This window comes from Hyaena hyaena, unplaced genomic scaffold (genome assembly GCF_003009895.1).
Source record: "Hyaena hyaena isolate Hyena2069 unplaced genomic scaffold, ASM300989v1 scaffold_418, whole genome shotgun sequence".
In the NCBI taxonomy this organism is placed as follows: domain Eukaryota; kingdom Metazoa; phylum Chordata; class Mammalia; order Carnivora; family Hyaenidae; genus Hyaena; species Hyaena hyaena.
Genome location: NW_024081051.1, coordinates 1,399,911 through 1,419,256, shown reverse-complemented (window position 1 = coordinate 1,419,256; position 19,346 = coordinate 1,399,911). Strand labels below are relative to the sequence as shown.

Below are 19,346 nucleotides of genomic sequence, written 5' to 3'. Positions count from 1 at the left end.
AACATTCTTTTTTTAATAACACACACACACAATGGGGGAATATTTGGTGATTTTTCCTTATGGGACAGGAAAGAAAATCATAACCTTTCATCTAAGAACACAATCCATAAAGAGTAAAAAAGTGGCAGATGTTTTGGAGAGTTTAGTTGTTCGGCCTGATTTCAGGTTAACAAGCCAACAATTAATTGAAAGTTAAATGCAGCACCTGTGAACTGCTCACTAATCAGCTATTAGCCATCAGAAAGCCACTCAGCACACTGAAGACTCAATCTAAAGCTAAACAGGATGCAGCAGCTAATAGAGATGATCCAAACCTTCGCAAAATAGAACTGCACATTTTACTGTGAAGATTTATTAACTTCTGATCAGAGCTTTATTCTATTTATGGTAGTCAATACATCATCCCTTAATTTTAAGAAAGTAAAATGGATTCCAGAGGAAAAGAATACCACAGTTTAAGCCTTTATTACTACAGTTTCAAAAGCTAACAACAAAAGACAAAGAGGAAAAAAAAAGAGAAACCTTAAGAGCAATGAAAGCAATACAGCATTAAAAATGTTTTCAGGGGGGCACCTGAGTGGCTCAATCAAGTGAGATCAGGTTATGATCTCACAGTCTGTGGGTTCAAGCCATGCTTCGGGCTCTGTGCTGACAGCTTAGAACCTGCAGCCTGCTTTGGATTCTGTGTCTCCCTCTCTCTCTGCTCCTCCCCTGCTTGCGCTCTGTCTCTGTCTCTCTCAAAAATAAGTAAATATTTTTTTAAAATAACAAAAAAATGTTCTTGGTACCAGAGCACCTGGGTGGCTCAGTCAGTTGAGCTTCGACTTCAGCTCAGTCGACTTCATGATCTCATGGTTCATGGGGTTGACTCCCATGTTGGGGTCTGTGCTGGGAGCTCAGAGCCTGAGCCTGCTTCGGATTCTGTGTCTCCCTCTTTCTCTGCCTCTCCCCCTCTCACACTCTGTCTCTGTCTCTCAAAAATAAATAAACGTTAAAAAAAACTTTTTTAATTAAAAAAAAAAAAGTTTGCAGTACCAGGGCACCTGGCTGGCTAAGTCAGTTGAGAATCCAACTCAATTTCTGCCCAGGTCATGATCTCAGGGTTTGTGGGATCCAACCCTGAGTCAGGCTCTGAGCTGACAGCGCAAAGCCTCCTTGGGATTCTCTCTCCCTCTGCCCCTCCTCTGCACGCGCATGTACGCGCACACACACACACTCTCTCTCTCTCTCTCTCTCAAATAAATAAACATTAAAAAAAAGTTTTTGGTACCATCGTGTAGTTAATAAACTGATAAATAAAAATGATAAAATATTGTGGAGACATTGAATCATTTAGCTAAAGGCATGTAAATCAAACCTAACTTTTTTGAAAGAAATGTGGCAATATTAAATAGAACTATAAAATTTCTTCTTGCCTTTGACCTAGTAATTTTATCTTTGGCAATATGCAAGTAATTCCTGCTAAATATACCCTAGCAAAGTTATTTATAAAGAAAAAAAATTGGGACCAATCTCAATGCCCTACAGACAAGAAACAGTTAAGCAAGCCACAGCACAGTAATAGAATAAAATACTATATGGTCAATAAAAACCATAAGAATGTGCACTATGCTGATATTCTTTTTTTTTTTTTTAAATTTAATGTTTATTTATTTTTTGAGACAGAGAGACAGAGCGTGAGCAGGGGAAGGCAGAGAGAGAGGGAGACAGAGAATCCAAAGCAGGCTCCAGGCTCTGAGCTGTCAGCACAGAGCCCAACACGGGGCTCGAACCCACAAACTATGAGATCATGACCTGAGCTGAAGTCGGATGCTTAACTGACTGAGCCATTTAGGCGGCCCTGTTGATATTCAAATGTACATACATGTAATGATAGTAAGATTTTTAAAAAAAGGAACCCAGAGAACACAGTCACATTATTTATGATGGCTTATAAAGATCACAAATCAGAAGTCAGAGCACCACAAATAGAATTTTATGTTCAATGGACATCTGTTTCTCTGTCAGTAAACTGAACATAAAATAATTTTGAAAGAAAATGACCAAATCTTCAGGGTTCTTGTGAATGTCTCTCAATAATGTACATAGTGAAATGAATGCAGGACACTATATGTAATGACTACACCACAAAAATTACACATGCTAAAGATATACTTGTTTCATCGTTATACTTATAAACATTTTATAGTATCACAATGAATAAATATTATGCTTTTTCTCTAAAAAATGCAAAATACCTTTCATGGAAAATATATAATAACCATTAAGATTATCCCTATTCTATAGATAGAAAAAACTGATGGAACAGTATCAGTTAGTGTCCTACCCAATTCATCTAACTTCTGATTCCCTATCCTAACAACATCTTCTGAAAATAATTTTTCCTATCCACAACATTTTACTTTTCATTATTTATTTTAAAAATAACCAGGGCACTTGGGTGGCTCAGGGAGTTGAGCAACCAACTTTGGCTCAGGCCATGATCTCCCAGTTCATGAGTTCGAGCCCCACATCAGGCTCGCTGCTGTCAGCCTGTCAGCACAGAGCTCACTTTGGATCTCTGTCCCCTTTCTGCTCCTCCCCCGCTTGCACTCTCCCCCAACAGCCCCTAAAATTCCCTTCAGGTTTTCTGAACAGTGTATACATGACTGTCCTCCTTAAATATGGACTAGATGAGAAGAAAAAAAAAAACCTTTAATACCCTGATTGAAGTAATGAAAATTTGAATTATTTACGGTTTTTCTCCTTTGAGAGGCAATAAGAAAATATATTTTGAATTTTACTTGAAGTTTACTTCAAATTCCCCGTCCCAGTTAGTCAAATTGTAGGGGAAAAGTGCTAAAGGTACATCTTCCTGCTCTCCTAAGAATAGTTTCCTTTGACCAAGATGTGAGAGCAGCTGGCAACAAAGATGAAATCCAAACGTTTCAGGGAAAAAAAAATTATTTGCCTTGCCTGTTTTATCGCTATAGTTCTGAAAATTAAAAATCCCAAAGGACTCCCTAAAATTAATCAAAAGTTAACATAAAAGTAGCTACTTAAAGAAAGCCCTATTGGGGTGCCTGGGTGGCTCAGTCGAATCGGTTAAGCATCCGTCTGCGGTTAAGCATCCGTCTGCGGCTCAGCTCATGATCTCGCGGTTTAAGTGAGTTCAAGCCCCGCATTGGGCTCTGTGCTGACAACTCAAAGCCTGGAGCCTGCTTCGGATTCTGTGTCTTCCCCTCTCTCTCTGCCCCTCCTATGTCCATGCTCTGTCTCTCTCTGGCTTTCAATAAGAAATAAATTTCTTTTTTTTTTTTTTTTTTTTTTTACAAATAGTTTGTCAAATTAGTTTCCACATAACACTCAGTGCCCATCCCCCCTCCCCCCCACATCCATCAGTCCTCAGTTTTTGTCAGCATTCAAGAGTCTCTCATGGTTTGCCTCTCTTTTTCCCCCACCATTTCCGCCCTTCTTCTCCCCCTTGTTCCTCCGTCAAGTTCCTCCTAATCCTCCTATACGTGCAAACATATGATATTTGTCCTTCTCTGCCTGACTTATTTCGCTCAGCATAACACCCTCAAGGTCCATCCATGTTGCTACACATGGCCAGATTTCATTGTTTCTCATTGCCATGTAGTATTCCATGGTATAGATAAACCACATCTTCTTGATCCATTCGTCCGTTGATGGACACTTAGGCTCTTTCCATGTTTTAGCTATTGTGGAGAGTGCTGCTATGAACATTGGGGTACATGTGCTCCTATGCCTCAGCAAGGAAATAAATTTCTTAAAAAATTAAAATAAAAAAAGAGAAGACCCTATTGAGGAAACAAAAATCATCTAAGTAGCAGACCAACTATAAATTTCAGTCATATTCATTTTTCTGAAGTCCATCTCAAATGTCACTTCCTCACTGTAGCTTTCCCTAAAGACTCCAATCCACACATGTGTTGTCATTTGTGTTTTAAAGCGCTTTGGAAGTACATCTTTTGTAACATATCAGATTTAAATAATCTGTTCATAAGCTTACACCCTTTACTGTGAAGGGTGTATCCCCAGAAGACAGGGATACATTTTTTTGCTTCTACGGCAGTAGGAATACAATATAGGATTGCTGTTAAATTTCAGTTTAAAGACCAAATACTAGGTTTTAAAGGTTGGTTACTAAAATATTTAATGGAAAAACCAGTGTACTTTCAAGACTAGTTCTCTTTTCCACTCGTAAGCACTATATATTCTTTTGGTCATTACTCTCAAAGAGTGAAAGCCTCTTGCTCTGCAGGGTATGAAAGTTACAGAATGCCAAGTGGTGACTGTTGACTAAATGTTAAAGATCCTTAGACATTTTTAGAGATCCAAGATTTTAAAACTGAAACTGTAAAATGCTATGAAAAATTTAATAGAGTATTTAATGCCCTAAAATAAGCTCGAAATTCACAGCTACAGTAAAACTAGCAGCAATAAAATAAACACCAGCTTTTAAAAATAAAATCAAATTTAGTAAGTAAACCTATTTATAGACTGTAAAAGTTTGCTGAATGATTACTTGAATTGTTAAAATTATTAATGGTTTGAGATCCTCACGCCCCAATGGCGTTAGCAACTTAAAGTGATTGTGTTATGTATACTGTCAGGCTCATTACCGAATAATCTAAAAGCAAGTTACTAGCTTGCTCGCAGTGAAACTGAAAACCTAAAGGTCGTAAGAGATCAAAGTTTTCAAGATCTGCCCTAGGAAGAAAACACGTTTCACCTATCATCTGCTTCTCTGAAGTGTCTAAAACAACCTCAGAAACTAAATAGTGGAATCTTACACATTTTTTGCATCCTAAAAAAAATTATTTTTACCTTAAGAGGTAGACATTAACGGTCTCAACCATTACATTGACTCTTTATTAATGCAATTCATCCGGTTCTGAGTGTTATAATTCACAAATAAGTGTTATAATTCACGCTGCACGAGCGTTAAGTTAAAATACCAAAGTCAAGTTAAAATATCAAAGTCTCAGAAAGAAACAAGCTCTCAAAACCAACCAGGGGTTCCAGGAAAGTAGAATAAAACCGGAAGCAAGGACATAAAAAGTGGCTGGAAGACCTGGACACAGGGCTGTGAGCGCACACTCACTCGTGGAACGCTTGCGGACCCGCACACACCCAACTCCGAGGGCGCGCCGCACAGACACGGCCCCCGCTCCCAGGCGAACGGAATACAGCTGCCCGTGCGACCTAGTCCTCCCGACGGGAGGCGAGCCGGAGGCCCACCGCGCCCCGCACAATCTACTCCCCCAAAAGGCCGTCCCAGAACCTCCGACCTACGGCCGGGGCGACCCCAAGCGCTTCTCCCGACAGTTGATCCCATCCCAGCTACGCCCCCTTCCCCTCGGAACCCAGCTTCCCGGGTGAGGGTGACTTCCCCTTCGGTCAGAGCACTCAAGGTCCGCCAGGCCTCACCCACCTTGCACTCGTCACTCTTTTTTTCTTCATCGCAGAAGTTGACGGGCGCCAGGCCGGGCAGGTAGAAGGCGGCGCCCGGACGCGGGCCTGGGGCCGCCGCAAGCAGCAGCGACAGCAGCAACAGCGCCGACCGCTGAGGTGGCGACAACGTCGGCAGCCTCGCGCTCATGACGGCCGTTTCGGGGAAAGGGCAGCCAAGCCGAGGGGGGTGAGCAGGGAAGGAGGGACGGGGAGGCTCGGAGACGACTACCAGACCGCGGGAGCTGAAGGAGGCCGGGCCCGCGATGGGCAGTTCCGGTTGCGCTAGGAGACACCGCGAGTCCCGCAACAGAATCCGAACCGGAGCTCGACGGAGCATGCGCGACGCCGCCTGCACATGCTCAGTGAAAGGGGCCGCAAGCGCCCCGAGGAGTTTCCGGAAGGGATCGTAGAGCCAATCCACTTTCCGGGTTTTCAGCCGGCCGACTAGGTGGTTGCTTGCTTCCGCGTTCAATGTCCTAGTCCAAATTCCGGTTTGGAGCTCCCTCGGGGTGTCCGGGGGCACCCCACTTGCGGGGCTGGTGCTCCCGGCTTGCTGCCTTAGCTCAATTTCCCTTAAATATCTTGAGGTTTCCTCACCACACTGCCCGCAGCACTTCAACCCCTAAGTTGAAGAGTTAAAGAGCTGGTGCTTCAGAAAGTGCTTGCTGATGGGGGCGGTAAGAAGTTTAGGAGACACCTGGTTGGGAGGAGGCTAAGGAAACAAATGGGGGAAAAACTAGCTAGAAAGTCTCAAATAGTTACTCAGGTGTTTGGACGGACAGGTTCCGAGTATTGGATGCCATGGGACAGAAATTACACAGAATGAACAAGATCTCTTTAAAGATGAGTGGAAATGAGGTGGTGAGGAAAACTGGAGTAGCAGAACAGAAGAAAGTAGTGTTCCCCGGCATTTCCTTGCGCAGGAAGACGGGGACAGAAGTTCAGTTAGGAAAGTGAAATAGCAATCTGGTATGATCACCCTCGAGGAAGTTTCTGTCACTTATTGACTTGACACCATATCCGTGTTTGTATGTGCACTTTTGTATTTGTGTGTGTTGGGGGTGTGTGTGAATATTCTTGACTATTTTTCAAGGAGCAACTTGCTTTTGGTGACATAAAGTCAATTCAGTTGAGCTTTAGAATACTCTGAGGGGCAATGTGTCTCAGTCCGTTGAGCTTCCAACTTTGGCTCACGCCACGCATGATCTTACGGTTTGCGGGCTCGAGCCCCACCTCAGGCTCGCTGCTGTCAGCAAAGAACCTGCTTCCAATCTTCAGGCCCTCTCTCTGCCCGTCCCCCGCTTGTGCTCTCTCACAAAAATAAATAAAACATTAAGAAAAATAAAAAATACTTTGTAAGAGTGTATCAATTAGACTACATAGCAAGGAATCCAAACCCGGTAGTACCTCCGGCTCAAGAACGGGCAAGTTTGCTAAATGGGCAATTCAGAAAAGTGTGGAGCCCCTTGCAATTCTATCTAAATTCTTGTGAGTGTTTGCACATTTCCTCCCTGTAAAGTTTACAACGTTCATTAAATTTTCAAAGGGATCTATGACTTTACCAAGAAAAGGTTAAGAACCACTATTGCGTACTGTGGAGTAACCAAAACAATGAAAGATAAAATTCTTGCTTGCAAAGGCAGCTTGCACTGAGAACTCCAGTGGGAATACTATATAGCTAATGTGATCTCCAGCAAGTTAATCAAGTCCCAAGCAGTAGAACTGGAAAGTAAGGAGAAAACAGTGTCCATCTTCTTAAGGTTGTTGTGAAAATTAAGCGGAAAAAAATGTACGTTAAACGCTGAGCATAACTGCTTGGCACAGAGAAATGACAGCTATTTTTATAACAAAAGCCAAGCTAAGCAGGGACCTGAGAAGTGGCCATTCTTCCCCTGCACCCTCTTCCTCCAGCAAATCAATCAACATATTTGTTGAATATCTACTTTGGGCTAGGGAATGGGGTTTATTATATTCTATACTTGGAGATTTCCAATATAAGAGGAAGCAGATGTTCTTCATTTAGAAGAGAATGGAAAGTAACATTTTTGTTCACTACCTTTTATTTTTCCTTGACCTTCACTATCTCACTGCCCCCACTCCCAACCTTTCTTCCAGTTTTCCCCATCTCAGGAAATGCCACCGCCTTCCCTTGCTCAAGGAACCAAACCGGGGAGATAACCTAAATGTTCTATTTCCTCATTCTCTTAGTCCAAGCTTTGCTTGCTAGCGCTGAACTAGGTTAAATCCTTTCCGTGTCCACAGCCACACCCTAGTCCAAGCCAAAATCCTGGACTACTTACTGCAATTTGCGTCTCAACTTCCATTCTTGCCAAGAGCTATCTTATAAAATCTTTAAATCCCTCAATCCTTCTGCTTAACCCCAGCACCCTATGCTGCTTGTCACTATCTGGAATTGACGTGGTTAAGTTCACTGTCTTGCTCCCCGTTTATATGTAAATTCCGTGCGAGTAAGGGCTTCGTCTACATCCTACATCCCTACATCCCCAGAGCCTAGAGCAGCGTGTGGCACATAAAGGAGACAAGCAGCAAGTAAGTGGAAAACACTACATGACTAGTACTGGCCGGACAAAAGAAATTTTAAATCTGAATTTAGAATCGCAGATTTTCAGCGTTGAAATAAACCTCAGGTTTTCCAGATGCATTTAACCTTTTGCAGTGCAGAGAAAGGGGAAGGACTGCCCACAGTCAATTGAGGTTGAGGCCACAATGGTCGAGGGATTCAAGAAGGTCCCCAACCTTCTTTCCTCCAAACCGCGCCGCCTCTTTAACTCCCGGAAACTCAGCATTACCCAAAACCCGGAGAAGTGGAGTCTTCCTAAATAACTGGTCTCCGGAGACCAGTCGCAAACCTGTCTGACCACAGCGCGGACGGCGCATGCGCAAGGCCAACAGGCAGCACCTCACGAACTCCTACCCCGGAGACCTCCTGCCGGCTTCCGCCTCCAGAGTTCATACACGTCATCCCTCGCTGCCCGGCCCGGAGGGAGGAAAGGGGCGGGGCTCAGCCGCGGGATGGAGCGGACACTTTACTTCCGGATCCGGCCTCTCCCGGAAACGCCTTCCCTGGGGTTCCCTTGGCTACCTGGTATCTGCGCGGTACCCGGGGCGTGGCTTAGGGAGATCGCCCCACCCCCTCGCCCGGACAGCAAAATGGAGTCCCTGGGTTGGGGATCCTTCTTTCGTTGGCTCTGTCAAACAGAAAGCCTGAGTGGGGATTCCAGTTATAAACTAGGGAGAAATAGTTTTCCTTCTGTCCTCCCTTTGACTGTGATGCTCCCTTTCCCGAAGTACTAATACTTAAAAGATTCAGCTGTAAAACTTGAGAGATACGATTTTCTCCTTTCCTCTGAGACAGATAGCATTTGATGACTCCCGTTTAAGGCTCTTAATTAATATCTGGCCCCCTGCCCTTTTTTTCCCACTTCTCTCTGCCAAATTTAGAAAGACTGTTTTTCTGAGTTTCCCACGGCTTCTATGTATTTACTCGCAAATAAAAGTACAAGATGCCTAGCTAAACCTTAAGATTAATGATGAACAGTTTGTTTAGGGCATGTACATCCCAAATATTCCTTGGGACATGCATGCATTTTATCTGGCAACAGCACGTCTATGTCAAGTTGCAGCAAGGGCAGCTGTATTCTGCTAATTGTATGCCTATAAATGGGCTTTCAGGATTTTCTAAAAGATCAAAATCACCTCATTGTCCCTCAATTTCTGATATAGAACTGCGGTAGTCCAAGGGACAAAAAGTGAATCATCCATGGTCCTCTTCCCCAAGCTAAATACTGCAACTTGGAGATAAAACCATCCCTGAACAATAGGCTATAAAAAAGTGAATCCTCCATGGTCCTCTTCCCCAAGCTAAATACTGCAACTTGGAGATAAAACCATCCCTGAACAATAGGCTATAAAAAAGTGAATCCTCCATGGTCCTCTTCCCCAAGCTAAATACTGCAACTTGGAGATAAAACCATCCCTGAACAATAGGCTATAAAGGTAAGTCGCAGTAGTTCAGAGCTAAGGTATCAAAGATCTTAAGTTTTAAGATGAAATAATGGTTTCCAGGACAAGGCTTCATTTATAAGCTAAAATAGGAGTTGAAATCAGAAGAGGGATTATTCGGCCAGCAGAGCCTGGGAGAATGAAAGCCACAGAGGCAAACACCACCAAAGCATAACTCTGGGAAGATAATAATGGCCTGGCCCAAAGACTGCACATCTGCAACATGAGTGGTGGTATGTCTCTGTGATACAGAGTAACATACTCTAATCATATACCTAATTCTACATACTCTGAATTTATAGCCTCCAACCAACTTCCTGTTTGCATTGTAGCTTGCCATGTAGTTTGCTTACAGAGAATGTTTGCTGGATTCAACTAGCTGTTCTCCTGTGGGATTACTGTTGTTTTAACAACTTTATTGAGGTATTATTTACATACCATCTGATTCAATTTAAGTGTACAATTCAATGATTCTTAGCAAATTTACTGAGTTATGCCATCATCACCATAATACAGATGTAGACCATCACCCCAACAAGATGACCTTTAACATTTAGTCCCCTTTTCCGCACACAGCTCTAAGAAACCACAAATCTACTTTCTACCTCTACAAATTTGTCTTTTCTGTCTCCTCTGGAATTAAAAATAAATAAATAAGTTTCTTTATCCATCCACTTATGTGTCTTTGGCTAATGTAAGTATGTTTTTAGTGTTCTGACAAGTTACTTGTCTCAGGCTGCTAGGTTGTCCTGGATACCCCAAAGTTAATGCCCTCCATCCAAAGGCCACCAGGAACATACCAGTTGTTCAGTTCATTACTAGTCAGATTTATTATTCAATACGGGGAGGAAGGATGTATATCCTGGGAAGTCTTGGGGGCATCTCAGTAAGGTATTAGAAAGGAACTCATTATAGGATTGGAGCTTGTGATGGATGATTCAGAGGAGTGTTTAAAGAGGTGGAGCTTTGCTCTGGATTGGATGCTGCCATGAAGCCAGGCTAATTCTTAAGACCAGATATCTTAATGAGCCTTACCTAGAAGGATGACAGACTAGACTGAGGTCAAAGCTGTAATTGGTAAAGAAACAGCAGTTACTATTCTTGGCCAGAGTAGGGGGAATGTTTGGTGGTTTTGTGGTTTGGCCAATGTTGAGGTTTTGTCTGTTCTTTAGACATAATTACAAAGGGGTTGTGTTTTGTCTTGATCAAGGTCAGAGTGGCCTTGTCTGATGTTCATGTATTCACTAAGGCCAGATCCTCATGTCCAGGGATGTTTTTGTCACCAAAATAATACCATTCATTTGTTTGCGTAACTAACTAATTATTCATGTCTCTGTATCACTGGATATACTTGCCTTTTTCTTGACATTTCTGCAAAAATATTAGACACTGGGTAAACTCCAATACTCAATCTCAGATTGTGGTCATTTTTATGGATTTAAAAATGGTTTATCCTTCATCTTATAGGGGTGCCTCATCTTGAGACAGTGAACAACACTTTTAATATTCTTTATTTATTTGCTTTATTTCAGGACCCTGTATCTTCCAAATGCAGTTTAGTATTATTTGCTGTGCATAGAACCAATGAAGGGTTCCTACCCAGGAGACAAGGATTCTTAGAAATCAACTTTTTCAAAGACAACCCAGTAGAAACATGGACAAGAGACAGAACATCACAAGAGTAGATTATCAGTGGTCAATATAAATGAAAACATGTTCAACTTCATTACTTACAAGGAAATTGCACATTAAAACTTTATTGAGAGGGGTGCCTGGGCAGCTCAGTCAGTTAAATGTCCAATTCTTGATTTTGGCACAGTTCATGATCTCACACTTGTGAGACTGAGCCCCGCATTGGGTTCTGTGCTGAGTGGAGCCTGCTTGAGACTCTCTCTCCTTCTCCCTCTGCACCACCCCCGCCCCTGCTTGTATGCTCTCTGTCTCCCTCTAAAACAAAAAAACAAAAACAAAAACAAAAAAACTTCAATGAGATACAGCTACACAGCATACACAGCAGAAGAGCTAAGATTTAGGAGACTGACAACATCAAGTGTTGACAAGGATGTGGAACAATTGAAAGACACATACACTGCCAGTGGGAGGGTAAATTATGGGAAATCGTTTGGCACACATATTCTATAGCCCAGAAATTTCACTTCTAGACCTAAATGCCTACTTATATTCAACAAAAGATGCATTCACCAAAACAGAGCTCTAATGTTTATCTACAGTAATATGGATAAATATAGTAGAGTTCCACCATAGAATACCACACAACAATGAAAACAAATTACAATTAAACAAAGCAACATGTATTAATGTCACAAATATGATATTAAGTAAAAGAAAGAGAAAGAACACTGGCAGGATCCATTTACATAAAGTTCAAAAACAGGCAAAAGTAATCTATGATGTTAGAGGTCAAGATAATGGTTACCTTTTAGAAGCTATAAAGAGGCGGTGATTAGGAGAGCATGTGGCAGGGAGCTGGTGCAGTGCTGGTAATGTTCTGTATGTTGATCTGGGTGGTAGTTACCTGGGTGCAGTGACTTTCTAATAATTCATAGTGCTGTACACCTATGATCTGTGCACTTTTTTGTATGTATGCTGTACTTTCAAAAAAGCTTATTAAAATATTTATCATTATTGTGAAAAAGTTGGTAATCATTGAAGTTGACTGTTGGGTACAGAGGTTGAGTATACCATTTTCTCCACTTTTGTGCATTTGAAACTTTCCACAGTAAAAAAAAAAATATATATATATATATATATATATATATAATACACACACACATACATGTATATATACACATACATGTTTGTGTGTATGTATATTTATGTACGTATGTATATTTTTATATGTTTATTTATAAATGTTTGAGTTTCATCCTGACCTGCCAGTCTATTCAAAAGTGAACATCACTTCCCAAAGGCCACAGCAATATGAATAGAGCCATGTGGTTCCTTTATAATGTGTTGGATTTGGAAATTAGCATATAAGGAGAAAGTTTGTGTGCTTAAATAGTACAAGCCAACAAAAACAAGGTATCTAATGTGTAAAACAACAATCTGAGTGAACCTTTTCATATATATTATTAAATATATATAATTTTATTATAAATAATAAAGCATATTATTTGTATATTATAGAATAGATTAAAATATATGGAAGAGAATCCAGACAATATGACAGAACCAGTTAGAGAATCCAGACAATATGACAGGCCAAATCCTATTAAAATGAATTTAGGCTAGGATTACACATTTTTTATTTCATAGGAATATTTTGAATATGCTAGAAATACAAGAGATTTGAATGTCATTCATGAATTGTTTGAAAAAAATGAATACATCTTTTTTTTTTTAATTTTAAAGAGAGAAAGAGCGAGAGGAGAGAGGGTCAGAGGGAGAGAAATTGAGAATCTCAAACAGACTCCACAATCAGTATAGAGTCCAATGCAGGGCTCAGTTCCACAACCCTGGAATCATGACCTGAGCCAAAATCAAGAATGGGATGCTCAACCAACTGAGCCACGTGGGTTCCCCAAAATGATACATCTTTCTATACATTTTGCTTTGGACTCCTGGCTAATGATTGATTTGAAACTTTTGAGTATCAGTACATATATTTCACTAAAATATAATGTTGGGCAAAATTTTTAGAAAAAAATCATAAAAAGAAACAAAGACAAGATGCCTGAAACAGCACACGATTGCATAACTAGCAATATAACGCCCCTCACCATGATTATCGTTAAGTAGCTGCTGAATGGGCCAAAATATACATGTTCCCCTAGAAGAAAAATATTTGAGTAATTTGGGGTCAGAATGTTTATTGAAAATACAGTTTGGACTGGGAGACCTGGGGAACATGGACTGAGGGGTAACTATATAAAAATAATTCAGTGGAGTCACAGTCTGGTCATGTTTTCCTTGAGAGCTAACTTTAGAAACATAATACCCATGTGAGATGAACTTCACTACTGTATCTTGTTGAATTACAACTACCAATAAATATTTGTTTCAACATTTCAGAAACCCATATAAAACATAAAAAGTTTGTAGGCAATCAGGAACACATTAGTCTTCCTCACTTTTTTCCTCCCATACCTAGTTACACAGAGTGAAGTGGTATAAATGACCAACCATCTGCCCAGGGACTTTCTTTCTGTTCCTGAGAAGTTCTCAACTTCACTGAGCCCAAGTATTACTATATAAGGTAGAAGATAGAACCTCGTGAATACCGATTTTGGAAAGCTTCTTTCCTTTTCTTATTTTTTAGATAAAAAAAATATTTTTTAAGTTAATATGTGCATAAAAGGAAACTGAAGAACACAAAAAGCAAAGAACAAAGTCATCCATAATCACAAGCAGTTTACAGTTTGACTTCTAGGTCCCATGTGTATTTATACAACTAAGCATTTTCATGTAAGATCATACAGTTATATATCATGCTTTTTTACACACCATGAATATTTCTCATTTCTAAGTCCCAAAACTATGAGTGTTTTGATAACCAAGAATACACTACATCAATACCGTCTGGAAAAAAAATGTAATCCTGCCTTTCTTGGCAACAAAAATGGCAACAGGCCTAAAGATGTTGGCAGATATTAGCAGAGTTACAATTAAAGTACTGTGTTTCCTTAATGTTTAATTAAAAGTGAGACTTAAAGTAACAAGAGTACACAAAGTATAATGCTTCTCAGAGAATTCATTATCCAATATGTACTATTCAAATATTAGCAAAGAGATATGTTTCCACTGAATCACTTAATGTATTCCTAGAGTACAGTCAAAGAGACGCACACACATTAACGGTTATCATTAACATGTAAGTATGAACACATCCACACAGCTCTCACTACACTTCCTTCTGTCCCTCTGCTGCCAGTCTAATGAATAAGTCCTGACATACATTTCTCAGAGACAGCTTAACACTTCCATGCCCAAGATGCTTCCTTTGATTTTGGAAAGCTTCTTAAGGGAACTTTAAAGGCATGTTTAGCCGTACACAATTTTTGCCGAATGTGCTGAGTTTAGAACCGAACACTCAATTCAGCCATTACTTCACTACAGTGGTGACCCCTGGCTGGGTTGTCAGATAGGATACAGGATATCCAATTACATTTACATATCATAAAAATAAAGAATGATTTTTTAGTATAAGTATATCCCAAGTCTATTTGGGGCATAATTATTAAAAATAATTTGTTTATTTTTATTTGCTAAATCTGGCAACCGTCACACTGATGGATCCTTCACTTACAAGCATCCCAACCAGGCCACAGAGGGGCTTTGCACAATTAAGTTGCATTGAAATGAAACTTTGGGGAAAAACATTTGCCATGAAAGAATTATTATAGAATACTAGGAAAAAGATGAACCTTTCCCATATAAAAATGCACAAAGGACATGAAGAGACAATTCACACACACAAAAAGATATACAAATAGCAAAAAGCATGTAAATAAATATTCAACCTTACTTGTAATGAAAGAATGGCATATTTTAAAAAATCAGTGAGATACTTTTTTTTAAGCTACCAATGAAGCAAAGCTAAAAAGCAACAATAGCACCTGGTATTATTTGATACCTTGACAATGAGAGCTAAATAGCCTTTCTGGAGGACAATTTAGCATAATGTATTTTTTTTCACAGCCGAGAAAAGGTATATAATCAGAAAGAATGATTCCACTTCTCAGGATCTGTCCTAGGGAAATATGTAAAATGTGTGAAAAGACTGAACAGATTGAAAAGACTGAACTTTAAGAATTGAACTTTATTCCCCAGTGTAATGTTTTTAACAGTAAAAAATGGAAAACAACTTTAATGTTCAAAAAATGAGTTTGTTAAATAGATTATGGGTCTACATGCACACAATGGAATACTCTGTAGCCGCTGGAAGTATGTTGAGAAGAACTAATCACATAGATATCTAAGACACATTGCTAAATGAAGAAAGCACATTATAAAATAGCACGCACAGGTTGAGCACTGGGTGTTATATGGAAACCAACCTGACAATAAACTATTTTTAAAAAAATGAAAATAAAATAGCATGCACATTCTGATTTCAGGGTTCCTTAAAATCTTTTTAAATGTTTCTTATTTCTTTATTTTCTAATCTTTCTGATTTCAGGGTTTCTTAAAATATTTATTTTTGAGAGGGGGGAGGGGCAGAGAGAGGAGAGAGAGAGAAAGAAAGAGACAGGGAATCCCAAGCGGGCTCCACACTGTCAGTGCAGAGCCCAACATAGGGCTCACACTCACAAACCCATGAGATCATGACCTGAGCCAAGATCAAGAGTCAGATGCTCAACCAACTGAGCCACTCAGACACCCTGATTTCAGTTTTATTTTTTAAAAATTTATACACACTGTTATAAGTATACAAAGATAAACTACAGATGGGGAGAAAATATTTGTAAGTCACCTAGTCAACAATATATAAATATTTCAACATATAAAGTGCTCTCAAAACTCAACAGTAAGAAAAAAAATCCCAATTTAAAAATGGTGAAAGATTTGAACAGACACTTTATCTAAGGAGGATATGTAGACAGCAAACAAATACATCTGTTTAACATCATTAGCCAATAGGAAAATACAAATTAAAACCATGCTGAAATATCACTACACACCTATTAGAATAACTACAATTAAATATAGTGACAATAACAAGTCTGACAAGGATGTGGGGTGCCTGGAACTCTTATATATTGCTATTGAGAATGTAACATGGTACAGCCACTCTGGAAAAGAGTTCGATTTCCTACAAAGTAAACATACACTTACCATATAACCCAGTAATGTTACTCCTAGGTATTTAAACTCTATTTGTACACCAATATTTATAGCAGCTCCATTCACAGTTATCAGAGCTGGAGACAACCCAAATGTCTTTCAACCTGGACATGTATAAACAAACCAAGGTACATTCATACAGTGCTCAGCAATAAAAAGTAATGAGCTAGTTATACACAAAACATCTTGGATGAATCTCATACACGTTGATTGAAAAAAGCCAATCTCAAAAGATTACACACTCTGTGATTCTATTTATATGAAATTTCAAAAACCCAAACCCTATGTGACAGAGAAGTGTTTGCTAGTGCCAAGGATTAGGAGTAAAGGAAGATATGACCATGAAGAGATAACAAGAGGAATTTGGGAGGGTGATAGAACTGTTGTGTATCCTGATTTTGGTGAGTGTAACATAAATCTATATATGTGTTAAAACTCATAGAACTGTTTAAAGATTTTAAAATGTGTATAAACACAGAGAAAAGAATGAAAAGGGACGTCTAGGTGGCTCAGTCGGTTAAGCTGCTGACTTGATACAGGCTCAAGTCATGATCTCATGGTTTGTGAGATTGACCTCTTGGTTGGGCTTTGTGCCTGCTTGGAATTCTGTCTCCCTCTCTCGCTGCCCCTCCCCAGCTCATCCACACAAGTGATCTCTCTCTCTCTCAAAATAAATAAATGAACATTAAAAAAAAAAAGATTCTCCGCCGCCCCCACTCATGCACTGTCGTCTGTCTGTCTCTCTCTCTCTCTCTCAAGAAGAAAAATAGGGGTGCCTGGGTGCCTCAGTCAGTTAAGTGTTGGACTTTGGCTCAGGTCATGATCTTATGGCTCGCAAGTTTGAGCTCTGCATGGGGCTCCAGGCTGACAGCTCAGACCTGGGGCCTGCTTCAGATTCTGTGTCTCCCTCTCTCTCTCTGCCCCTCCCCCGCTCATGCTCTGTCTCTCTCTCTCTCCCTCTCTCAAAGTAAATAAACATTAAAAAGGAATAATGAAAAGACACACATACCATTTTTATAGTGAGTTATTTCCATGTAGGCAAATACAGGTGATATCCTCCCTCTTGATTGTGGAGTATTTCCAGGTTGAAAAATAACGAACATATGTTCACTTATGAAGAGACTTTCTTTAGATAGGTACTATATATATACATAAAAATTATTATAAGAAAACTTGAGTGATGTCTGCCATTGTTTCCTATCTTTTGGAGGCAAAGAAGCTTCACTGAATTATTAGAAAAAAATGTCTTTTGGATAAGATATTTCTTTTACTTACAAAAGAACTGGCAGTGCTATCTCCGCTCCATAAATCTTGTGCTTTTCCATGGGCCACAGCACAAAGTGTCCCAGCCTTCTGCGGCACCATTAGGTTTCCCATTAACATCCATTAACCAACAGATTCCACTTCGTGATATGTAGTCAGAATTCCTTATGAAATGGAAAATGTAGGGATGCTGATGCAATACCATAGATGAGGGATTTGCTTCTCTTTCTCATCAATTCTAGTTTGTCTTATAAAGAGATGAGAGTTCTCATCAATGATTAATCATTAGGAAACCAGGAGTTCCAAACTGAGGGTTGATGGGGGGGTTGTAGGTGGGGGAATGGGCTAAATGGGCAAGGGGCATTGAGGAAGACACTTGCTAGGATGAGCACTGGGTGTTATATGTAGGGGATGAATCACTGGGATCTACTCCTGAAATCATTCGTGAACGATATGCTAACTAACTTGGATGTAAATTTAAAAATTAAAATAAATAATTTTAAAAAAAGGGAAACCAGGAGTTCCCATAGCACTTAGCTTATTTGATTTTGCTTGAGGACACTAACCTAAAGTTATGCCAGATAAAATTGTTCAATGGTTTTATCCACAATTCAAGAGAGAGAAAATGTAAACCATATTTCAGGTAGGCATTTGGCCTACTTTCTTGTTACTTGTCACCTCCATGACAGCAGCCTTGGATGCGGACAAGAGAATGCTCTTGCCCTGACAGCAGACCCCTACTGGGCCATGGCAGCCAACACTTCCAACCACTCCAGCCTCCCTCATTTCTGCCTGCCATGGCTACCAACAGGAAGTGAGGCTATAGGCATCCTATAGGCCAATTTGTTTCTCAAAAACCCACTCCTATAATCGGGCATTATGCTTTAGTTTGGCAGTTTGACAGTGAGCAATTGGCCGCCTTAAGAGCTGTACCACCACTCAGGGCAAGGATATTACCAAAAGCTAGAACAGACTTTCTTGGAATTTCTTAGGGGTTTGGTCTTGACTTCATGAATAGTTGCACAACTCCAAAAAAACCCAAAAATATTATAAATTTCCACAGCTACCCAAGCATCTATGGACATGTATAGAAAATACTTGGAAGGGTTCACACCAGCCTGGTAACAATAGTGAAGATTGGAAATGGGGCATTTTAAATTTATCTGTAACTACTGAAGTTTTTACATATTATATTATCTGTGTACTTTAAAATTAAATCTTTTTTTTTAATTTTTAAAAAATGTTTTCTTTATTTCTAGGAGAGAGAGAGAGAGACAGTGTGAGCAGGGGAGGGTCAGAGAGAGAGGGAGTCACAGACTGAAACAGGCTCCAGGCTCTGTGCTGGCAGTCAGCACAGAGCCCGACGCGGGGCTCAAACCCATGAACTGTGAGATCATGACCTAAGCGAAAGTCAGACGCTTAACCAACTAAGCCACCCAGGCGCCCCTAAAATTCAATCTTAAGGGGAACCTGGCTGGTTCAGTCGGTTAAGCATCTGACTTTGGCTCAGATTGTGATCTCATGGTTCGTGAGTTCAAGCCCTATGTCGGGCTCTGTGCTGACAGCTCAGAGCCTGGAGCCTGCTTCAGATTCTGTGTCTCCCTCTCTCTCTGTTCCTCCTCTGCTTGTGCTCTGTCTGTCTCTCTCTCTCTCAAATAAATAAAGATTAAAATTTTTTTTAAAAATTAAATCTTAAGACCCTTTTGGGGGACTGAAGAAAGATGGATAAAGTCATTATGTTGTCATTTTATAAGAGCAGGTGTTCTGAAGGAGTTAAGGACAGATGAATTTGACAG

At 40.1% G+C, this 19,346-nt stretch overlaps 1 protein-coding gene across 1 annotated transcript in view; it reads right to left on the bottom strand.

The window, feature by feature from the left end:
- The window catches only part of TM9SF2 (transmembrane 9 superfamily member 2), a 65,566-nt gene extending 59,762 nt beyond the window's left edge, over positions 1–5,804 (bottom strand). Inside the window, exon 1 of the mRNA XM_039252531.1 lies at positions 5,438–5,804. Coding sequence (XP_039108462.1) covers positions 5,438–5,794 — 357 coding nt within the window. The 5' untranslated portion in view covers positions 5,795–5,804. The remainder of the gene's footprint in view (positions 1–5,437) is intronic.
- Positions 5,805–19,346: the final 13,542 nt, after the last annotated feature.